The 20773-nt window shown below is 44.6% G+C and overlaps 1 protein-coding gene across 1 annotated transcript in view; it reads right to left on the bottom strand.

Moving 5' to 3' along the window:
• LOC123765735 (lysosome membrane protein 2) overlaps positions 1–20773 on the bottom strand; it is a 211498-nt gene that overhangs the window by 31246 nt on the left and 159479 nt on the right. The window contains 2 exon segments of the mRNA XM_069337228.1: positions 1951–2069; positions 12896–13077. Coding sequence (XP_069193329.1) covers positions 1951–2069; positions 12896–13077 — 301 coding nt within the window.

Raw genomic sequence — 20773 nt, 5'->3', positions numbered from 1 at the left:
ACCCTTCTGGGAAGACTCCCCATGAGCCCCCTGGAGGACTAACAAGTCCGACATAGGACGATAACTGAACGAAGCTGCCTGCAGATACTGCACAACCTCAGACTCTGCAAACAGCAATGTGCAAAAAGGCAAAGAAAGCCTAAGAGCCAGGGCCCAAGTGGATTCCAGGAAAGAAGCGAGCACCACCTGCCGACACGCGAGTCGAGAAGCAAAAACCGCAAAACTGCATCTCGCAGGATCAGCGCGAACAACTTTAACAAGGCAGACGATGCATGCACTGCCGAGGGCAGTGCGTGCCCATTCTCCTCCACATCCAACTTAAGCTAGTTCGATGACAGCCCGAGCAGGGAGAAGAAATGCAAGGCCAAAGCCAACAGGCCTCGCGTACACAAGTCCTCTGCGACTAATGCAGCTGAAAGGGAGGGAACCTGCACATGGAGTTGTACGACACCAACATCCTACAGAAGGGCAGGGGCAAACAAGTATGCATTGAGATGCTCGAATTCGCTCCCCAAGAAAACCTGCAACGCCGTCTGATCCTTCTGCCACTCAAGCGTGCAGGACTGACAGAATGAATGGCAAGCCTCCAATGAGAAAAAGAGGACAGTCTGCCAACCAGGACCACTCCAAAACTTCATAACAAACCTAGTAAGGACAGAAGATCCATACACGAAGGAACTCGAATCCATTACGAAGGCGTAATCCAGGTTGTGCACAAGGGCTTTCCGCATCACATGGAACAGGACGCGGGAAGCTGAAAACCTCCGGAAAAGACAGAACTGAAAAACCCACGGGATCACAGAACTGAACTTGGGGAGAGGGTAGACGTCAAATCCAATTCATATGAGGAGGGAGAAGAAGAAGAGAACCATACTCCTTGTAACACCAAGCCCCACTCCAAGGGTACAAAAACACAGGCAGGGTTCAAGGGTACAAAAACCCAGGCTGGGTCCAAGGGTACAAAACCCCAGGTGGGGTCCAAGGGTACAAAAACCCAGGCAGGGTCCAAGGGTACAAAAACCCAGACGGGATCCAACGGGGCCCAAGGCCCTCAAGTCAACCCCTCCCCCACCCCGGGAACCTCACTCTGAGGACCCAGAGCCGAGCCATCCCCCAAACCCCCAGCCTCTAAAGAAAAGGCAGGAGCTGCCAAAAGAGCAGGACCGAAGGGAACCCACTGGTCAGACCCCACAAGTTTCGCTTTAGGACCAGGCAAAAAAAAATGCCCGTGTCTCAACACCAACTAGACCTTGCCCCAACTCCAAAACTCTCAGACGTTTCGGAGCTGGAAGCAAGGGGGCAGGAACTGGACGCATGTCCAGTTCCTTAGGTAAGCAACTTAGGTAAGCATTAGGTAAGCAACTTACCTGATGCGTTGCAGCAACCTAAATCTAGCATGCAACTCCTCAGCTGCCTGCACCCCTCATATCATGATCAGTAGCTTGCGTGAACTGGAGCACGTTCAATCACGCATCGCACGACTCCGGGTCAAAAGAATCACCGACCATACAGGCAGCATAGTGGAGGCACAACCAGTGACTGTCACCCTGAGACAAGGGGGACAGAGCAACCATCAACCTTGCATGATGCGAGAGGGGACTCGAGGGTCACATCCATCGGACCATGAAGCCCCCCACGGGGTTTCCCAGGGCTCTTAGCCTTGAGGCCACTTGAGTGTTAGTGACCCTCAGGTAAATTCAGGCATTAAAACTTAAGTAAAGTATGGCAGTCAAGTCTTTAATTGCATTGTGATCATTACAGGTAGCACTGTGTTTTAACTGCCACCTTGCCTTAACATACAATACAGTATATTGTAGAAACATGCTTTGGAAATGTATTCAGTATTTATCTCATTTACATTGTAAAGGACAGATTTCATGAAAGTAAAATAATTCATCATATTTGCTGTAGTTTAAACTAATTAAGTAACCATATAATAATATTACATACGGGTTCAACATCCAAGAAGGTTTCATGTTCTTCCTTGCTAGGGTTCAGCCCCACTAGCTTCGCAAGTTCAATCTTGTCCCCCATGTAGAAGTGTGGTGTTGACATGATCACTTTTGCACCTGAAAAAATAAGATGAGTGTCATCATAAATTATATGCATAACCCATCCCTCACATATGAAATAAAAGTGATGATGTTTTATTCTCTCTTATACCTTTATAAGGGTCCAGGATGACATGACAACTGTCATTTCTTGCATGTAGGTTGGATTATATATTTTCATCTACATTATACATTTCATCTATATTATTTATTCTTTGCAAAATAATTACATTGTCACTCTTGAGAAAAACATCATATGCAGAGACTTCTACTTCAGTGTTCAGTTTTACCTCAAATGTTGTTATTGACAATTATTGGCCTTATGAAAAACCCTGTAATGCTGTGCCATGTATGTTCACAATATTATCATAATTTGTTCATTTGGTCACAATATTATCATAATTTGTTCATTTGGTCACAATATTATCATAATTTGTTCATTTGGTCAGAGACATGAAGCCTAGGTCCAATACTGTACTTTAGGCTTTTATCAAGGCCACCCCCAAGATTAAACTATTGACATTCCCAGCATGCAACTCCTGGGAATTTACTACTAGGTATGCAGAAGCATTAAGTGAAAGAAAATATACCTAACCATTTCTCTTCCACCCAGGAATTGAGCCTGGAATCACTGACTGTAAGTTAAGAACAAAGCCAGCTGTACTATGAGACCCAATAGATAATATACAGAACCTCGGTACTTGAACGGCTTCCAACTAAAAAAATTTGGCATTCAAACTGTTCATGGTTTGTAGTCAACCATTTGCTCGCACTCAAACAAACATGCATATGGATGAGTCAGTTATCCAGTAGCTGTCGCTAAGTGCACACCCTACTAAACACCTCTATAAACTTTCTCATTTACGGGACTACTCATGCCGGTGCCACCTCTTGGGTGATTTAATCGTCATCAATCAATCAAATCAAATTTCTTATATTTTCTTGGATATTTTTCAGATTCTTAGCATAAGTAAGTCACCATGGCACTTCCAAGTGAAAAGAAAATTAGGTTGAACCATGATAGAGATGAAAAAAGAACCCATTGCAAAATATGAACATGGTACCTATGTGTCTGCTCTTGCTACCAGGTTTAATATGCCTAAATGTACAACATCTGCAATAGAAAAAGACAGAAAAAAAAGCACAATTACCCAAAGTTTTTATGGTAGGAAACTCTTCTGCCAAATATTAACCCTTAGGTCGCTAATTAAGGGCCTTTTGGCCTTCAACACCCACAGGCGCAACAAAAAAAATTAAAAAACCAGCGTTGAATGTAATGAAACGCCATTTCCTGGGGGAGACCCGGAGGCTCCGCGGAGCTATCCAGGCTGATACGCTAATGTCAGACTTTGGCATCGGTCATGTGTATGGAGTTTTTTGGGCCTACCGGGGACCACGACCAGAACCTGGTACCTTCAGAGAGGCAAGGGGAGCAAAGGCCTATAGAAGCCCCCATGTGGTTGGAAGCATTCTATGTCTCCCATCAACCGGGTCAGGCACCCAGAAAGGTAAGCATCCCAAAACAAACCCCTATTCTGGTGAAAATATTGCTACCAAAAGCCAAACAAGTGGATAGAACTCCCCAAACAAAAAACAAGCAAACTAGTGTGACATCACCTATTGCCACGCCGCTGTCTGCGCAGCTCCCCCCTCCTCGGGAAGGGGGAAGGGGGAGCCCCAGACCCTCCACGCCGGCGATCCACACCTCAGTTTTGAGGCTGGATGTCAAAACACGGGAAAAACCGCTGACCAGAGGGAGGGAAGGATGCCGGGGAGCCTCCAGGTCTCACTCAGAAAATGGCATTTCATTACATATAATGCTAGTTTTCTGGGGGAAGCCCCTATGGCTCCCCAGAGTTAACTACCCATAGAGGAAAAAAAGAGGGACTTAACCAGGAGGCGGTTGCTGCTCACTCCTCAACCCAAAGTCGAGACACCTGGCTGCATCTGCCGACCCAAAGCGACACAGGCCCGACTGGGCCCAGGGACGTTAACAAGGTAACGAGCAGCCAGGACCCTGTTCGACCGCTAAAATTCCCATGCCTGAATGTCAACCCAAGACATATTGCCAAAGATGGCGGCAAGATCCGTGAACTTGCGAACATCATGGGCACGGGGATAGACCACAGGCTGGCTAGCCTTAATAACCCTGTGAACGACCTGGGAGACCCACACCCGCAAACAGGGAAGAAGAGAAACCAGATCAACCCAAAGCGCGTCCATGGACACAAAAGCCATGGCGCGCAAATAACGGCGAAGAGCCACAACCGGACACAAAACATGATGCACCCCCAGCCTAACCAACCAAGCATCAACAACCTAGGGACCCCTCCAAAAAGCAGCAGCCTCATTCTTCGCCAGAAAAGAAGGAGAAGGCTGCAGATGAACAAACCTATCACCCCAACCGAAAGAGTAGAAACCCCTGCGCCGGAGGAGGGCATGATTCTCACCAACCTGACCCCCACAGGCCAATGCCAACAGAAAAAGAGCCTTGGAGAAACAATCCTGAACCAAAGGGGCCACAACAAACCGAGAAGATAGATAAGAGGGGCCGTCCTCTGTCCAATGCCGTCCTCTGTCCAATGACCAGGACGGCTCAGGCGACGCATGAGCAGGCCAGAGGTGAAACAACGCCCGAGACAGCTTACAAAACAGCGCAGACGTAACATCAATACCGAAAGCAAGCTGAAGCGGCTTCGCCAGCGCCGCACGATACGAGACGACGGTGTTAGGCATAAGAAGATGGTCCTGGAACAACCAAGAGAGAAATGACAACACCACCCTAACCGAAAGCGAAGTACAATGACGAAGACTTAAGAAGAACCGGAAGGACTGCCAGGAAACTTCATACTGCCACTGAGACGAAGCCCTCAAGTGGGACACTAACAAGGAAACCACCTGATCACCATAGAGATGATAAACTCGAGTCAAAAATAACATACGCGAAGACTCAAGGAGAAGATCGAACCAGCCACGTGACACACTGGTCCGATCTGCTGGAAGAGGCGGAGCCGTGGGAAAACCTCTGGGTTCGGACACTGAGCAAGCAGCGCCTGAAACCACGACTGGGCCGGCCACCACAGGGCCAAGAGGACAACTCTCCCCTGGTAAGTCTCCAAGCTAGTCAGGACACATGGCAACAGCGGAACTGGGGAAAAGAGGTAAAGGAACCCCCACCTCTACCAGTCCTGCCAGAAGGCATTGACCCCGACGATCTCGCAGTTGGGGAAGGGCGCCACATACTGGGAAAGGCGCTGCGACCAAGCCGAAGCGAAGAGATCACCCTTGGGGCGTCCGAGCATCTGGCAAAGCCAATGGAACAAGTCGGTGTCGACTGTCAATTCCGTGGAGAGGGGGAACGAAATGAGGCAGGCCGTTGGCCAAGACGTTGGACACTCCCCACACGTGAACTGCCAGGAGAGCCAAACCCCGAGAACTCAGCAGACGAGTCACCCAAAGCGACCAGCTCCAAAGAGCCAAGGACTGCATCAAATTTCCCCCGATTCAGACAATGAACCACCGGGGAGCAGTCCGAATGGAGCCGGATCGTCGATCCGCAGGCGACCCAAAGCCCCCGAAGAGTAAACACCGCCGCGAATTTCTGCACCGTGTTGTGGGCTCGACAGAAAGATGGACCCCAACGTCCTTGACCGGCCTGGTGAGCACTGGTCATAAAGCCCTAGCCGAGAGACGACGCACCCGTGAACACATCAAACGTGGGCTCGGGTATGCGCCAAGGCACTGAACCCTGAAAAACCCGAAGAGGAAGCCGGCAACGCAGCAACCGATGCAAGGCCCCCGGGGTCCGAACCCAGCGATCGCGAGAGAGGCGGAAGGGACGTCACCGAAGGAACCAGAACAGCCGACGAAGTCAAACCCGACCCAGCGGGTAAACCAGCATCGTAAAGTTCAGGCTCCCGCACAGACCCTCAAGCAACCACCGGGTGGCCTGGGAGCCACCCAGAAACAGGCGCATGTGGGACCACAGCCACAGGAGAGACTTCAGAAGAAGAGATAAGGAAGTGGTCTGAGAGTCCCACACAAAGCCCAGCCATGTCCGAACCTGGGAGAGAACCAGATGGGACTTCCTCCAGTTCACCATGAACCCGAACCCAGAGAGCTGAGAAAGAACCAAATCCCTGGCTAGCAGACAAGAGGACCGACTGGGAACACAAAGCAGCCAGTCGTCGAGGTAGGCCAACACTCAAACACCTAACAAACGCAGACGGGCCACCACGACCCGGTAAGGCACGTGAACATGCGAGGTGCCAGGTTCAACGCGAACGGGAGACAACGAAAGCGGTAACCCCTTACGCCCCACAACAAAACAATACAATACAATACAATACAATTTTATTTAGGTAAGGTACATACATACAATAAATTTTTACAAGGATTGGTTGACTTATAGGTAGAGCTAGTACATACAATGCCTAAAGCCACTATTACGCAAAGCGTTTCGGGCATGATAAACTTAAATGACAAGCTTAATACTAATTGAGCATAATGAGTAGAATGAAAACAAGAAATGAAAACATAGATGAAAAAGCAGCACAAATACAATTATGTCGACAAACAGCGCTCTTTAAAGAAAAACAGACATTGGTTGACAATAGAAGGGTAAGGTAGGTTACAGGGAATTTATTAGGTATAGCTTCGCTTTTAACTTAAACTGGTTGAGAGAGGTACAGTACAGTACAGAGGTACAGTCAGACATAGGTACAGTCAAAACCGAGCCAGTCCCAGAACCTTGGATGAATCGGGACATGCCAATAAGCATCCCGGAGGTCCAGGGACATGATCCAAGCGCCCGGCTCCAACAGGAGCCAAACCTGGGACAGTGTAGTCATCCGAAAGGAGGGGCAATGAACCCAGGGGTTCAGACGGGACAAGTCCAGAATGAACCGAAGGTCCGCGCAGTCTTGTTTCAGGACCGGAAACAGACGGGAAACCCATCTGAGGGACGTCGTCATTTCGACCATGTCCAAGCGAACTCACTCCAAGATGACACGACAGAGCGCATGGGAAGAAGCCTGCCTCACCAGCCCTGAATCCCCCAAAGGGGGGCTACCCAATGCCACCGGAGGCCGTGCGAAACAATCCAAAACGCCCACGAATCGTGGGACCAGGCGTGAGCGAACAGTGCGAGCCTCCTCCCCCCCCCCCCCATCGCCCCATCAATGGGAAAAACCGCGAAAGGGCCGGCGCCTCTTACGAGACCCAGAATCTCGCACAGAGCGAACACCGCGCCGACCAGACGAAGGCGGGTCCGAAGGAGGAGCTGAACCCGAACCCGACACCAGTGGCCTACCATGACGAGAGGAACCCCAAGCCTTGGCACGACCCTTCTGGGAAGGCCCACCTCAGGACCCCTCAGAGAACCAGCAAGTCCAACATAGGACTGCAAGAAGCTGAAGCAGCCTGAATATACTGCACAATGGCTGAAGCCTCAAACAAGAGAGGACAAAAAAGGCAAAGACATCCTAAGAGCCAAGGCCCAAGTTGATTCCAAAGGAGAGGCAAGCACCGCCTTCCGACACACGAGCTGGGAAGCATAAAACAGTGTCACCCTATCCCACAAGATCGGCGCGAAAAGCTTCAGCAAAGCACCCAACGAGGGAGCTGCCGAGGCCATGGCAACAGAACCAGGAACAGCCCCAAGCGCCCCTACATCCTCAGAGAGCCAGTCTGAAGACAGCTCGAGGTGGGAAAAGAAACGCAAGGCCAAAGCCAAAAGACCCCGGGCGCCCAAGTCCTCAGCCACCAGCGCCGCCAAAAGGGAGTAAACCTGCACATTTAGCTGACGGACACCAACATTTCGGGGAAGAGCAGGAGCAAACAAGCACTCATTGAGGTGCTCTAGGTCGCCCCCCTGGAAAACCTGCAGCACCGTCAAAGTCTCCCGCCACTCACGAGTGCAGGAACGGCCTCCAAGGTAAAGACAGGACAGTCCGCTAGCCAGGACGACTCCGGAACCTTGTAACGGAGCCAGAAAGGGAATGAAGTCCCAAACCTGAAACCCGAGGGATCCATTGCCGAGGCATAATTCGGGTCTTGCAGGAGGTTTGCTGCAAGGGCCGCCCGCACCGCAGCAGGTTGGATGCGATAATCATAAAACCTCCTGAAAGACATCCGGATGAGCAACCAACCGAGCGCGTTGCAACAAATGAAACCTAGAATGCAACGCCTGCACAGCCTGTACCCAATGAAGATCATCCACAGATTGGGTAAATTGAGTCACCAGCAAGCAGCAAAACTCACAGGACTCAGGGTCGAAAGTGTCACCGACCCAACAGGCAGCGTGACGGAGGCAAAAACCATGAGGGTCGCCCTGAGACAAGGGGACCGAACAACCCTCAAACTCGCATGAAGCGAGTTTGCCTCTGTTTCATAATTACTTTGCCTCTGATTAATGACTGCCTTCATTTTTCTATCAGTTAGAAAATTTTTCATCCATGTTAGAAACTTATCTGTCACCCCTCCAATATTTTTCAGTTTCCAGAACAACCTCTTATGTGGAACTCTGTCGAAAGCCTTTTTAGGTCCAGATAGATGCAGTCAACCCAACCATCTCTTTCCTGTAGAATCTCTGTGGCTCAATCATAGAAACTGAATAAATTCGATACACAGGATCTTCCAGATCAAAAACCATACTGTCTGTCTGATATTATATAATTTCTTTCCAGGTGTTCTACCCATTTAGTTTTTATTATTTTTCCAATATTTTCACTATTACACTTGTCAATGATACAGGTCAGATTGAGGGGGGTCTTCCCTGCTGCAACTTTTGTAGATTGGAACTATGTTAGCCTTTTTCCACACATCTGCTATGACTCATGTACACAGGGATGCCTGAAAGATTAGGTGAAGTGGAATGCTGAGCTCAGATGCACATTCTCTCAGAACTCATGATGAAACTCCATCTGGGCCAACTGCTTTGTTCTTACTTTGCTCCTTTAGCATATTTTCCACTTCATCTCTAGACACCTCAATACGCTTTAAGTTGTTCTCTGGAATTCTTATTGTGTCTGGTTTTCTGAAGATTTAATTTTGTACAAACATACTTTGGAACTTTTCGTTTAATGTTTCACACATTTCATTTTCATTTTCCGTGAATCTGTTTCCCACTTTCAACCTCTGGATATTATCCTTTACCTGCAATTTGTTGTTTATGAATTTGTAGAATAGACCCGGTTTTGTTATACATTTATCCGCATTTCCTTTTTCAAAATTTCTTTCTGCCTCTCTCCTTACTACCGTATAGTTGTTTCTCGCATCTTTGTATCGCTGGTGTGTTTGGGGGTTTGGCCTCTTCCTATATCGATTCCATTTTTGTGTCTTTTGGTCTCTGGCCCTTTCGCAATTTCTGTTGAACCAATCCTGTTTTCTGGTCCTGCATCTCTATTTTGGTATGAATGTTTGTGTGCCTTAATCGTATATTTTGCAAAATTTGGCCTACATTTCATTTACTTCCCTGCCTAGCAACAAGTCTGTCCAATTACACTCATTAAAAAAAATTTGAAGTTCCCCATAGTGACCTCTCTTTAAATCGAGTTTATCAACTGTTTCAATGTCCCTATTTTCTTCTAGATGATATTTTAAAGCATATTTAATGTCTAACAGGACGTGATCACTCTTTCCCAAGAGAGGAAGGTACTGGATGTCAAATATCTCTTCTTCTTTACTGGTGAATACTAGATCCAGTACTGACGGTACATCTCCTTCCTTCATTCTTGTGGCCTGCTTGATATGTTGATACAAGAATGTTTCTAGAATGAGGTTCACAAATCTGCATGTTCAAAAGTCCTCCGTTCTTGCTTCATAGACCTCCCAGTCTATTGCTTTAAAGTTGAAGTCCTCCAGTAACAACAGTCATGATTTATCTTTGCTTGTACAATAATATCTCTCATGACCATTATGAGGCCGTCTCGTTTGTCATCCAGTTCTTCATTTGTCCATGTGTTGCTTGCTGGTGGGCTATAGGCATTTAAAATTATCAGCTTGTCATCCTAATTTCAGATCTGCAATGCCATTATGTCAATATCTCGAGGGTTTTCAAATATTAACTCTCTTACCTTCAGGTGTTTTTTCACCAGTACAGCCACTCTTCCTCCCTTCCTAGTTTTCCTGTCACGTCTCTAAACTGAATAGCCCCTTGGGAATATGACTTCATTTAATATATTTCCTTCAAGTTTCATCTCTGATAATGCGACAATATCTGGGGCCTTAAGCTTAATTATATCTTGCAACTCCAAAGTTTTTGACCTCACTCCATCTATGTTGGTATATACAATTTTCAGGAACATGTTCCCTTTCCCTTTGTTCTTTACTCCAACTTCCACTACTGATTTTGTTGCCTTGTTTTTATGTACCATTTCACAAGCTTTCCAGTCCCTGACACTGTAAAAACAAGAATTTCTGTCTTCTTCATTTCTATCCCCATTTAGACATTTTGCTTTAATTAGGTTCATTTTCCGCTTTTCTCTGTCTTCCTTTGAGAGGTCTTGTCTTATTGACCAAAACTGCCAACCTCATCACTCTGCAATTTCCTGGCATTTCCAAGCACTTCCATCATGTTTTTCACTCCATTAACCGTCACCCTTAAGGAGCAGTTCTTGTCTTTCTCATATTTTCCTATTCTTCTAAAATCCCTGACATTTTCCTTTGAGCCTTCTCCTAAACCTATTATTTTCTCTATGATTTTCATCTCTTCTGCTACTCGGTCCACCCTAGATGAAATTTCCTTCTCTAAACATCCAAAAATTATTATGGACTTAGTTCTATCTGCAGTGTTTTGTAGCAGTTTACTGTTGGTAACCAGTGCTTTCCTAATTGCTTGCCTAATTTCTGCTTCTTGTTGGTCATTTCTGGTTTTGACTTCCGAACACACTTCTTTGATTGTCTCCTTCTCTTTTATAACTTGTGCATATGTCTCTTTTATTTCTTCCTTATACTTTTCTAGTTCTTTATTAGCCTCCTCTATGGGAAGACAACAAAAGCAGTAACTCTGACTCCCCACAACAAAACCGATCCAGTCCTAAACACTGGATGAATTGGGAAATGCCAATATGCATCCCATAGGTCCAGGGACACCATCCAAGCGCCCGGCTCCAACAGAAGCAAGACCTGGGACAGCGTAGTCATCCAAAAAGAGGGGCAATGAACCCAGGGGTTTAGATGGGACAATTCCAGAATCAACCTCAGGTTCGTACAGTCCCATTTCAGGACTGGGAACCGACAGGAAATCCATCTGAGAGACGCCGTCGTTTCAACCACGCCCTAGCAAACCCACTCCAAGATGACTCGACAGAGAGCAGGGGAAGAGGCCTGCCCTTTCAGCCCCAAGTCCCCCAAAGGGGAAGGAGCCACCCAACGCCACCACAGGCCATCAAAAACGACCTGAAAAGCCCACAAATCATGAGACCAGGCATGAGCGAACAGAGCAAGCCTCCTCCCCATCTCCCTGTCAACGGGATGAACAGCAAAAGGGCTGGTGCCTTACAAGAACTTGAGCCTCGCACAGAGCGAACACCGAGTCGACCAGACGAAGGTGGTTCCGAAAGCGGTCCCGAAGGCGGCGCCGGCTCTAAAACTGGCATCAGTGGCCTACTCCAACGAGTGGAACCCCGAGCCCTGGCACGACCCCTCCAGGAAGGCCTTCTCCCCTGGGGCCCCTGGAGGACCAACAAATCGGACATGGGATGACAACTAACTGAAGCTGCCCGCAGATACTGCGCCACTGCAGAATCAGCAAACAGCAAGGGACAGAAGGACGAAGCCATTCTAAGAGCCAGAGCCCAGGCAGGTTCCAGGAAGGAAGCAAGCACCGCCCACCAACACAGGAACAGGGAGGCATAAAACAGCGACACCGCATCCCGCAGGATCAGCGCAAACAGCTTCAACAAGGCAGACGATGAGCGAGCCTCCGAGCCCAAGGCACCGGACCCCATGAACGGCTCTAAGCGCCTTCACATCCTCCTCAAGTCAGTTCGAAGACAGCTCCAGGAGGGAAAAGAAATGCAAAGCCGAAGCCAAGAGGCCACGAGCACGCAAGTCCTCAGCATCCTGAACAGTCGAAATGGTAGGAACCTGCACATGGAGCTGCACAATGCCAATATCCCAAGGAGGGGCAGGGGCAAAGAAGCACTTATTGAGGTGCTCAGACTCACTGCCCCAGGAAAATCTGGACCACTGTCAATGCCTCACGCCACTCAAGAGTGTGGTAACGACAGAAGGTATGCCACGCCTCCAAAGCAAACACAGTACAGTCCGCCAGCCAGGACGACTCCGGAACCTCATAACAGATCCAGTAGGGAAACGAAGACCCAAACCTGAACGAAGACGGATCCATAATAGAGGCATAATCCGGGTTGAACAGGAGGTAACCCGCAAAGGCCTCCCATACCACATGTCTCTGAGAGACATTAACGTAACGTAAAATCATTGTTGTAGTAGTTTAGTACTTTGATGAATAAACATTGATTGTTAGAGAATGGTCTTTATGTCAACCCCACAACATGACTGTTCCCACATTTTAATACTGCAATGGTTCTGAAGGCGAGTTTTTGGGAAATTCGAAACCTGATTCATAGCGCCACACTCAATAAAATATCGAAGTGAGAACCTGTGGATTCTCTGTGGAACCTGAGAACCCTTACTAGTGTTACGTCATATAAGGAGCTCAACGATCCAGTTTATAGGGACTTCAACATTTTTGTTGAGGTCCTGGCGGTTGCTCCCGCCTTACTAAGGTCAATCCTAAAGAAAAATCTCAGTTACATATTAATTACATATCACATATTCTGGGAAATTTTGGTACATTTGATATCAGTTACACAATTTACCTTTTGCACATGGTTCCAAACTGAGCATGCCACTGCCAAGACAGTGATTCATATCAGGATAGCAGTAGCAGGCGTTATCTGGATTTTCACTGGCAGCCTGTAACATTTTCTCCGGAGCCGTGAAGCGGTAGGCGTGGATGCCATTGTGCTTGATTTCCTTCTCATAGGTTAGGTACAATGACCTGTAAAGTGTCATTCAGAAAGGCAGATTGGTTAGATATATAATATATAATTTATGTATTTACTAATAAACCACTGTAACATGTTTTTATGTATATTATATAAATAACAATTGTAATAATAATAATATTATTATTATTATTATTATTATTATTATTATTATTATTATTATACTGTAGGTACAGATGTTAAGGGCATTATTGTAGAAAGGGAATATAGTACTGTATATAGTTTAATTTAACTGATGTGCAGCTTAACATTAGCAGTCAGGCAAAACCCCAGTGTTGAATGTAATGAAATGCCACACTCTGGTACAGCCCTAGTGGCTCTCTAAAACCATCTTGCTGACATGGCTTCCCACTATTGGGTCACATCAGTCACAAGAGTCCTTTAGGCTCTTCCAGGAACCCGAGCCAGAACCTGGCCACCCCTTTCCCCCCTCCCACCACCTGGCTGGGGACCTATTATTTTCATCCCCACTCGGAAAGCATCCAGAAAGTCAATGAAGCTTTACAAACAACTAAAATGTTCATATAAAATAACAACAAAACTGCCAACCAACTCTGCACATCATGCAGATGAAACAAGTGAATCACTAACTAGCATAAACACATTACTGTAACACATTACTGTAGTACCAATGGTCACCACCAGGCACCCTGGAACCCCTGCCCACAGCTGACTTCAAGGTCAGTTCAGAGGTGAAGCACCACAAACTGACAAACAAACCTGGTAGGGAGGGAAGGAGTCAGGGAGCCACCGGGCTCTACCAGAAAGAGGTGTTTCATTTTGATGACCAGACCACACACTAGAAATTGAAGGGACGACGACGTTTCAGTCCGTCCTGGACCATTCTCAAGTCGTTTGTGTCACAAACGACTTGAGAATGGTCCAGGACGGACCGAAACGTCGTCGTCCCTTCAATTTCTAGTGTGTGGTCTGGTCAACATACTTCAGCCACGTTATTGTGACTCATCGCCTGCAGGTGTTTCATCCTACAATGCTAGTTGTCTGGGAGAGCCCATTGGTGGCTTCCTGAAGCTAGTGAACCAGAGAGAACAAGAAAACTTGAGACCTACCAGGGAGGGGAGACAACAGGCATTATTCTGAGGAAGAGACCATGAGTTGGGAAGCAAACCCAGCCTCACACAAGACCAACACGGACTAGGGACATATGCCAAATAGGCTGCCAAAACCTTGAGCCTGAATATAAACCTACAATATATGGAGAAAATTGAAGCCAATTGTTTGCAACCTTGCAAAATTGCAATACTATGGACCCAAGGGTAGACTGCAGGCTGGCTAGCTATGACACTGCAAGCAACCAAACCAAACAAGCAACCAAACAGGAGCCGGTCGGCCGAGCGGACAGCACGCTGGACACATAATCCTGTGGTCCCGGGTTCGATCCCGGGCGCCGGCGAGAAACAATGGGCAGAGTTTCTTTCACCTTATGTCTCTGTTACCTAGCAGTAAAATAGGTACCTGGGAGTTAGTTAGCTGTCATGGGCTGCTTCCTGAAGGTGGAGGCCTGGCTGAGGACCGGGCCGCAGGGACACTAAAGCCCCGAAATCATCTCAAGATAACCTCAAGATAACCAGAGAAAAAGAGCATTGAAACACAGGACCAAGGAAAACAGAGTCGATCAACAAGGCATTCACTGAGGCAGAAACAGTTGCATATAGGCAGTGGCAAAGCACCACCACCACTGGGTACAACAAACAATGGACCCCTGGCTGGACCAGTCAAGCATCAATCACCAAAGGACCCCTCCAGAAGCCAACCAACTCATTAGAAGAAAAGGACAAAAAGGCAGCAGATGAACAAACTGCCCACCAAGGCTAAAGGAACAACCCCCCCTCTACCCCCCTTCCAGCAGAAGAGCACATAAATTTCCCCAACACCACAACTGAAGGAGAGAGCCAACAAAATTGTTACTCCGAGAAAATAACCTAGACCATAGAAGCAGCTGGGAACCGAAGAGTGGAAAGAAACCCAACACCTCACCAAGAGACCAAGACAGCTATGAGGGAGCATGATGCTTGCTCAATGAATGAATGCTTGATCAATGAGCATTGACCACAAAAAGACTGGGACTCCTCTTACGCCTGTGCCAAATCTGGAAAATAACCCGGGTGTGATCCAGCGCAGTGCTTCGTGAGAGACGGTATGATAAAAGTGAGAAAAGCTTCTTCAGGTAAAATGTTTACAATCTCAAATAAGGATACCTTAGAAACATTTCTCAACCAGTGTGGTTTGACTGACCTGACTGACACCTATCAGTTAGTCAGGCCACACCGGCCTGTCATAACCTTTCACCCTGTCATAACCCTTTCACCCTGTGCTTCTTCTTTTTAATCCTCTTGTCACCAAATGCAGGCTAGGTAACCTGTACTTCATTGTTACATAGGTTGCCTAGCCTCCCCATGCTCCATTTTACCGTAGCATTGCCTGTGTCCTCAAGTGTAAACCATTACTTTCAGTGTAACTGTGTACCTCAAAGTAATCTATCTCATTTTGTTATAGTGTAACTTTAGAAATTCACTATAGTGTACAGTAATTACTTTAGTATAGTAAACTTTACTTTAGGTGATTAATATAAGTCTTAGTAATTTTGATTTGTATTGGTCATCTATTGGAATTAATTATTCTAGTTAATTTTTATTTTTCTTAATTCATACAATTTTTTTTAGGAACTTAACTAAGCTTTTTTTTTTTTTTAGAAATTATAATTAAGTTTATTTTGCTTTATATTACTTTTTATATTTTGTAATTGCCTTTTTTGCCTTGTTTTCCTTCAACCAGCCTCTTATGCAAACAAGTATAGGCCCAGAAGTAAGCCTCTTATCCAGTATCTATGACATTCATCACTTTAACGATCAAAATTGCAGATATTATACAGCACATGATGTAAACAATGTATTAAAGCATAATCACAATGTTTCTGTAATTAACTTGAATGTAAGATCTCTAAGCAACACTTTGATGATGTTAATGTCCTGATTCAAACTGTTGACAACAAATTCTCTTTTGTTATACTTACTGAAGCGTGGTTGAAAGAGGATACTACTCAACTCTTTAACATGCCTAACTACTCAGGCAATTCACAACTGTCGACCAATTCAGAGAGGTGGTGGTACTGCTCTTTATTACCACCAAGAACTGACATGCTTAAAAGTAATTAGAACTAGAGACGCCTGTGGGGAGTATATCTTTGCCTGTTTCAAGAGTCAAGAAAGCCGAGTCTGTCCTGACTGTGGGAGCAGTCTATAGAATTCCTAACACTGATGTGTCCGAATTCAACTCTAACCTTAGAAATCTAATACTAGATAACAGACTGAACAAAAACCATCTAATTATCGCAGGGGACTTTAATATTGACCTCTATGAGCTTGATAACCCTCCTGCTGCTAGTTTCCTCAACTGTATGAATTCCTGCTTCCTCATACTCTTAATCACTAGACCTACTAGAATCACTAATAGTACTGCCTCTGCTCTTGACCACATCTGGACTAACATAACCTCTCCACTTACTTCAGGGATAATCATTGATAGGACCACAGAACATTACCCCTCATTTCTCCTAACCAACATTAATGTGCATTTACAAAGGTGAAATGTAATTCTGATCAGCCAACCTTGTCAAAAATATCTGAAAAGCTAATCTACAAGCAGCTTTTCTCATATCTAGCCAAACTCAATATACTTAGCTCTTGCCAATATGGTTTCAGACCCAATAAAAGCACTAATGATGCACTTATTAGTATGATTAACTTGATACATACAGCTCTTGATAAAAATGAGTTCCCTGTTGGGTTATTTGTGAACCTGCGTAAGGCTTTTGACACTGTCAACCACCAAAACCTTCTTCTTAAATTACATCATTATGGAGTCAGAGGTCACTCCCTGCAATACCTTCAGTCTTACCTTACTGACAGGCTCCAGTATGTTTCTGTGAATAATTCCATATCTCCTACACTACTCATAAACATTGGTGTTCCACAGGGCAGCATACTTGGCCCTCTCCTCTTTCTCATCTACATTAATGACCTTCCAAATGCCTCTCAACACCTCAAACCAATCTTATTTGCTGATGGACACAACTTTCATTTTCTCCAGTCCTGACCCTCTTGCTCTAAATGTCACTGTGAATACTGAACTAAATAAAGTCCATTTTTGGCTAACTGCTAACAAACTCACCCTTAACATTGACAAAACTTTCTATATTCTGTTTGGTAATAAATCCTCCAATGAAATTAATCTAAGAATAAGCAATATACAAATGAGTAGTAAAGTTCATGGTAAATTCCTTGGTGTTGTCATCGATAACAAGCTGAATTTCCAGGGGGACACATTCTAAATATAGCAAAAAAAGTTTCTAAAACTGTTGGCATTCTTTCTAAAATCAGATATTATGTACCTCGTCCTGCCCTGGTGGTGAAGCTCTATTACTCTCTCATCTATCCTTATCTCAACTATGGTATTTGTGCTTGGGGTTTTACTACCCTAAAATCATTTACGTCCTCTAATTACCCAACACAAAGCTGCTAGTAGAACAATATCTAACTCTGACCCCAGACAGCACTCGGTACCCTTACTCAAATCTCTGAATATGTTAGATATTAAGTCACTGCACATCCTCTCATGTGCACTCTATATATTTAAAACTCTGAATTGTAATGTTAATCCTGACCTTAACCCTTTAACTGCGCAACGTGCCTTCAGGCTCACGTCTAGGGTGTAGCTACATGCCTCCGGGTATTTGTATTTTTCACGTTCCATTCAAAATTCCTGCGGCTACATGGGGTTCACATCAGCTTCCTCAGGGCTCTTGTAAACAGACACCATCTTTAAAAAAAATCGTGGTCCACATTCCCGGGTGTGAGAGCCTAAGTAGTGAGTGAGCAACCAAGACCGGCGCACGCAGCATGAGCTCACAGCACTGCTGTTCAGCTTGTGACCACTGCATCGTCTAATAATGTCAAAATATATAACTTGTACTATTTAGCCGTGATAGTATTACAGAAGAGCCTGAGTGTGATAATGACTGTGTACAATGTTCAAATATTAGTGATTCAATGCTGTTCACGATGTTAACAGCACTAGCCACAGCATTATTTCGTCCTATCTAGGAATCTTCAAACGGCTTCTTAGGTAGTTTACATAATAAACTTGTAGTCAATTATGTATTACAGGATTTAGTGACCAGTGTTGTGATAATAGCAGGATTGTGGTGATAATAAGCACTGTGCGTATTATTGTGGGAGGAGTAATTGTGGTGAGGGACAAATCAAGGGACCCAGATTGTGGAATGACCTTCCCAACCATGTTAAATACTGTACCTCTCTCAACCAGTTTAAGATAAAAACGAAGCTATACCTAATAAATTTCCTGTAACCTACCTTACCCCTCTATTGTCAACCAATGTCTGGTTTTTTTTTAAAGAGCGCTGTTTGTCGACAGAATTGTATTTGTGCTGCTTTTTCAGCTATGTTTTCATTTCATGTTTTCATTTTACTCTTTATGCTCAATTAGTATTAAGCTTTAGTCATTTAAGTTTTTCATGCCCGAAACGCTTTGCGTAATAGTGGCTTTAGGCATTGTATGTACTAGCTCTATCTATAAGTCCACCAATCTTTGTAAAAATTTCTTGTATGTATGTACCTTACCTAAATAAACATTTATTTATTTATTTATAATTGCGCGGTCCGTCTAATTACTGCAAGCTACCACAAGCTACACAAGCTTCACAAAGCTTCCTGACAATACGTTAGTAATGAATAAATATGATATATTTACTCATTATAATGTTGGCGCTGAATGTACAACACGAAAAAACATAATTTTAATCTGAAAAGTATCTTTTTTATAAAGAAATTAGACGAAAATAAAGAGCTGGTGACGCCAAATCAAATCGACGATCCAAACATAGGTTAGGTTAGGTTAGGTCAGGTCAGCCTAACCTAACTTATCATATTTATTCATTACTAACGTATTGCCAGGAAGCTTTGTGAAGCTTGTGAAGCTTGTGAAGCTTGTGAAGCTTGTGTAGCTTGTGGTAGCTTGTGGTAATTAGACGGACCCAATGAAAAGTGCTCATTGGTTGTGAAGCTTGTGTAGCTTGTGGTAGCTAGCAGTAATTAGACGGACATAATGAAAAGTGCTCATAGGCGAATGCTTCCTGCGCCTCTCTGAGGGGATCACATTCTGGCTTGTGGTCCCCGGTAGGCATAAGGACTCTTGTGACTGATGACCCCTAAACTAATATTGAACATATCAGTTTGGTTAGCTCCAGGAAGTCGACTGGATTCACCACAGAAACTTTGTTACATTGTGTTATATTATAAATAATAATAAATAAATGTTTATTCAGGTAAGGTACATACATATAAGAGATTTTACAAAATTTGATAGATTTATAGATAGAGCTAGTACATACAATGCCTAAAGCCACTATTACGCAAAGCGTTTCGGGCAGGAAAAACATTAAATACTAAAACTTAATACTAATTGAGTTTAAAGTATAAAATGTGTTGAGAACAAATAAAAATAAACATAAAATGGGGGAACATGGCTGAAAAAGCAGCACAAATACAATTAGGTAGACAAACCGCATTGTTTAAAAAACATACATGGGTTGACAATATAGGGGTAAGGTAGGTTACAGGGAATTTATTAGGTAGTGCTTCGTTTTTATCTTAAACTGGTTGAGAGAGGTACAGTCTTTAACATGATTGGGAAGGTCATTCCACATTCTGGGTCCCTTGATTTGTAGAGCATTTCTAGCTTGATTAAGTCGTACTCTTGGAATATCAAAACTGTATTTGTTTCTGGTGTGGTGCTCATGGGTTCTGTTACAAGCCTTCAATGAAGCTTTTAGGTCAGGATTGGCATTACAGTTCAGCGTTTTATATATGTATAATACACATAAGAAAATGTGTAGTGACGTAATATCTAACATATTCAGAGATTTGAGTAGGGGTACAGAGTGATGTCTGGGGCCAGAGTTGGATATTGTCCTAATAGCAGCTTTGTGTTGAGTAATTAGAGGACGTAAATGATTTTGGGTAGTAGAAGCCCCAAGCACAAATACCATAGTTGAGATATGGATAGATAAGGCAGTAATAGAGCATCAATAGTAATATTCCGCTGTAACCTTTTTCACAACCCATCATGGGATAGGTATGGGATCCAATATTGCCCTACAGGATGGATATGGTTTGCGTAATATATTTACTAAACTTAAATATGAGCAAGCAGGACATCACCTATAAGGAAGTGACAAATTTTACCTCAGATATAAAAAAACAGCTTTTGCCTGCCTTTTGTCTGGCCAGTTAAGTGCTATATTTTGTTTATTTTTTGTTTCTAATTTTTTTAGGTAAAAAATTTAATCAAGAAATTGTGATACTGACAAAACGTTACAAGCTAAAAGAAGAATATTGTAAATACAGATTACAAAACTATGTTGTGTCATAACAGTTAATAATTTATATTGAGAAAATCAGTAGGAGCCATGAGGAGGCTTTGAACCCACACATGTGGTACTGATTTTCTCATTGATACATCATGTGAATGGGATTTCATTGTGCAATATGTATTATTATCAGTAGTGTAAACACTGGGATTTATGGGGGGGCCTTTGACTGTCCACTGACTTCCCGTTTAACATCAAGGCCACCAAAGATGGTGGCCTTC

This window comes from Procambarus clarkii, chromosome 37, assembly GCF_040958095.1.
Source record: "Procambarus clarkii isolate CNS0578487 chromosome 37, FALCON_Pclarkii_2.0, whole genome shotgun sequence".
Classification (NCBI taxonomy): domain Eukaryota; kingdom Metazoa; phylum Arthropoda; class Malacostraca; order Decapoda; family Cambaridae; genus Procambarus; species Procambarus clarkii.
This window is presented reverse-complemented; position numbering and strand designations above follow the sequence as displayed.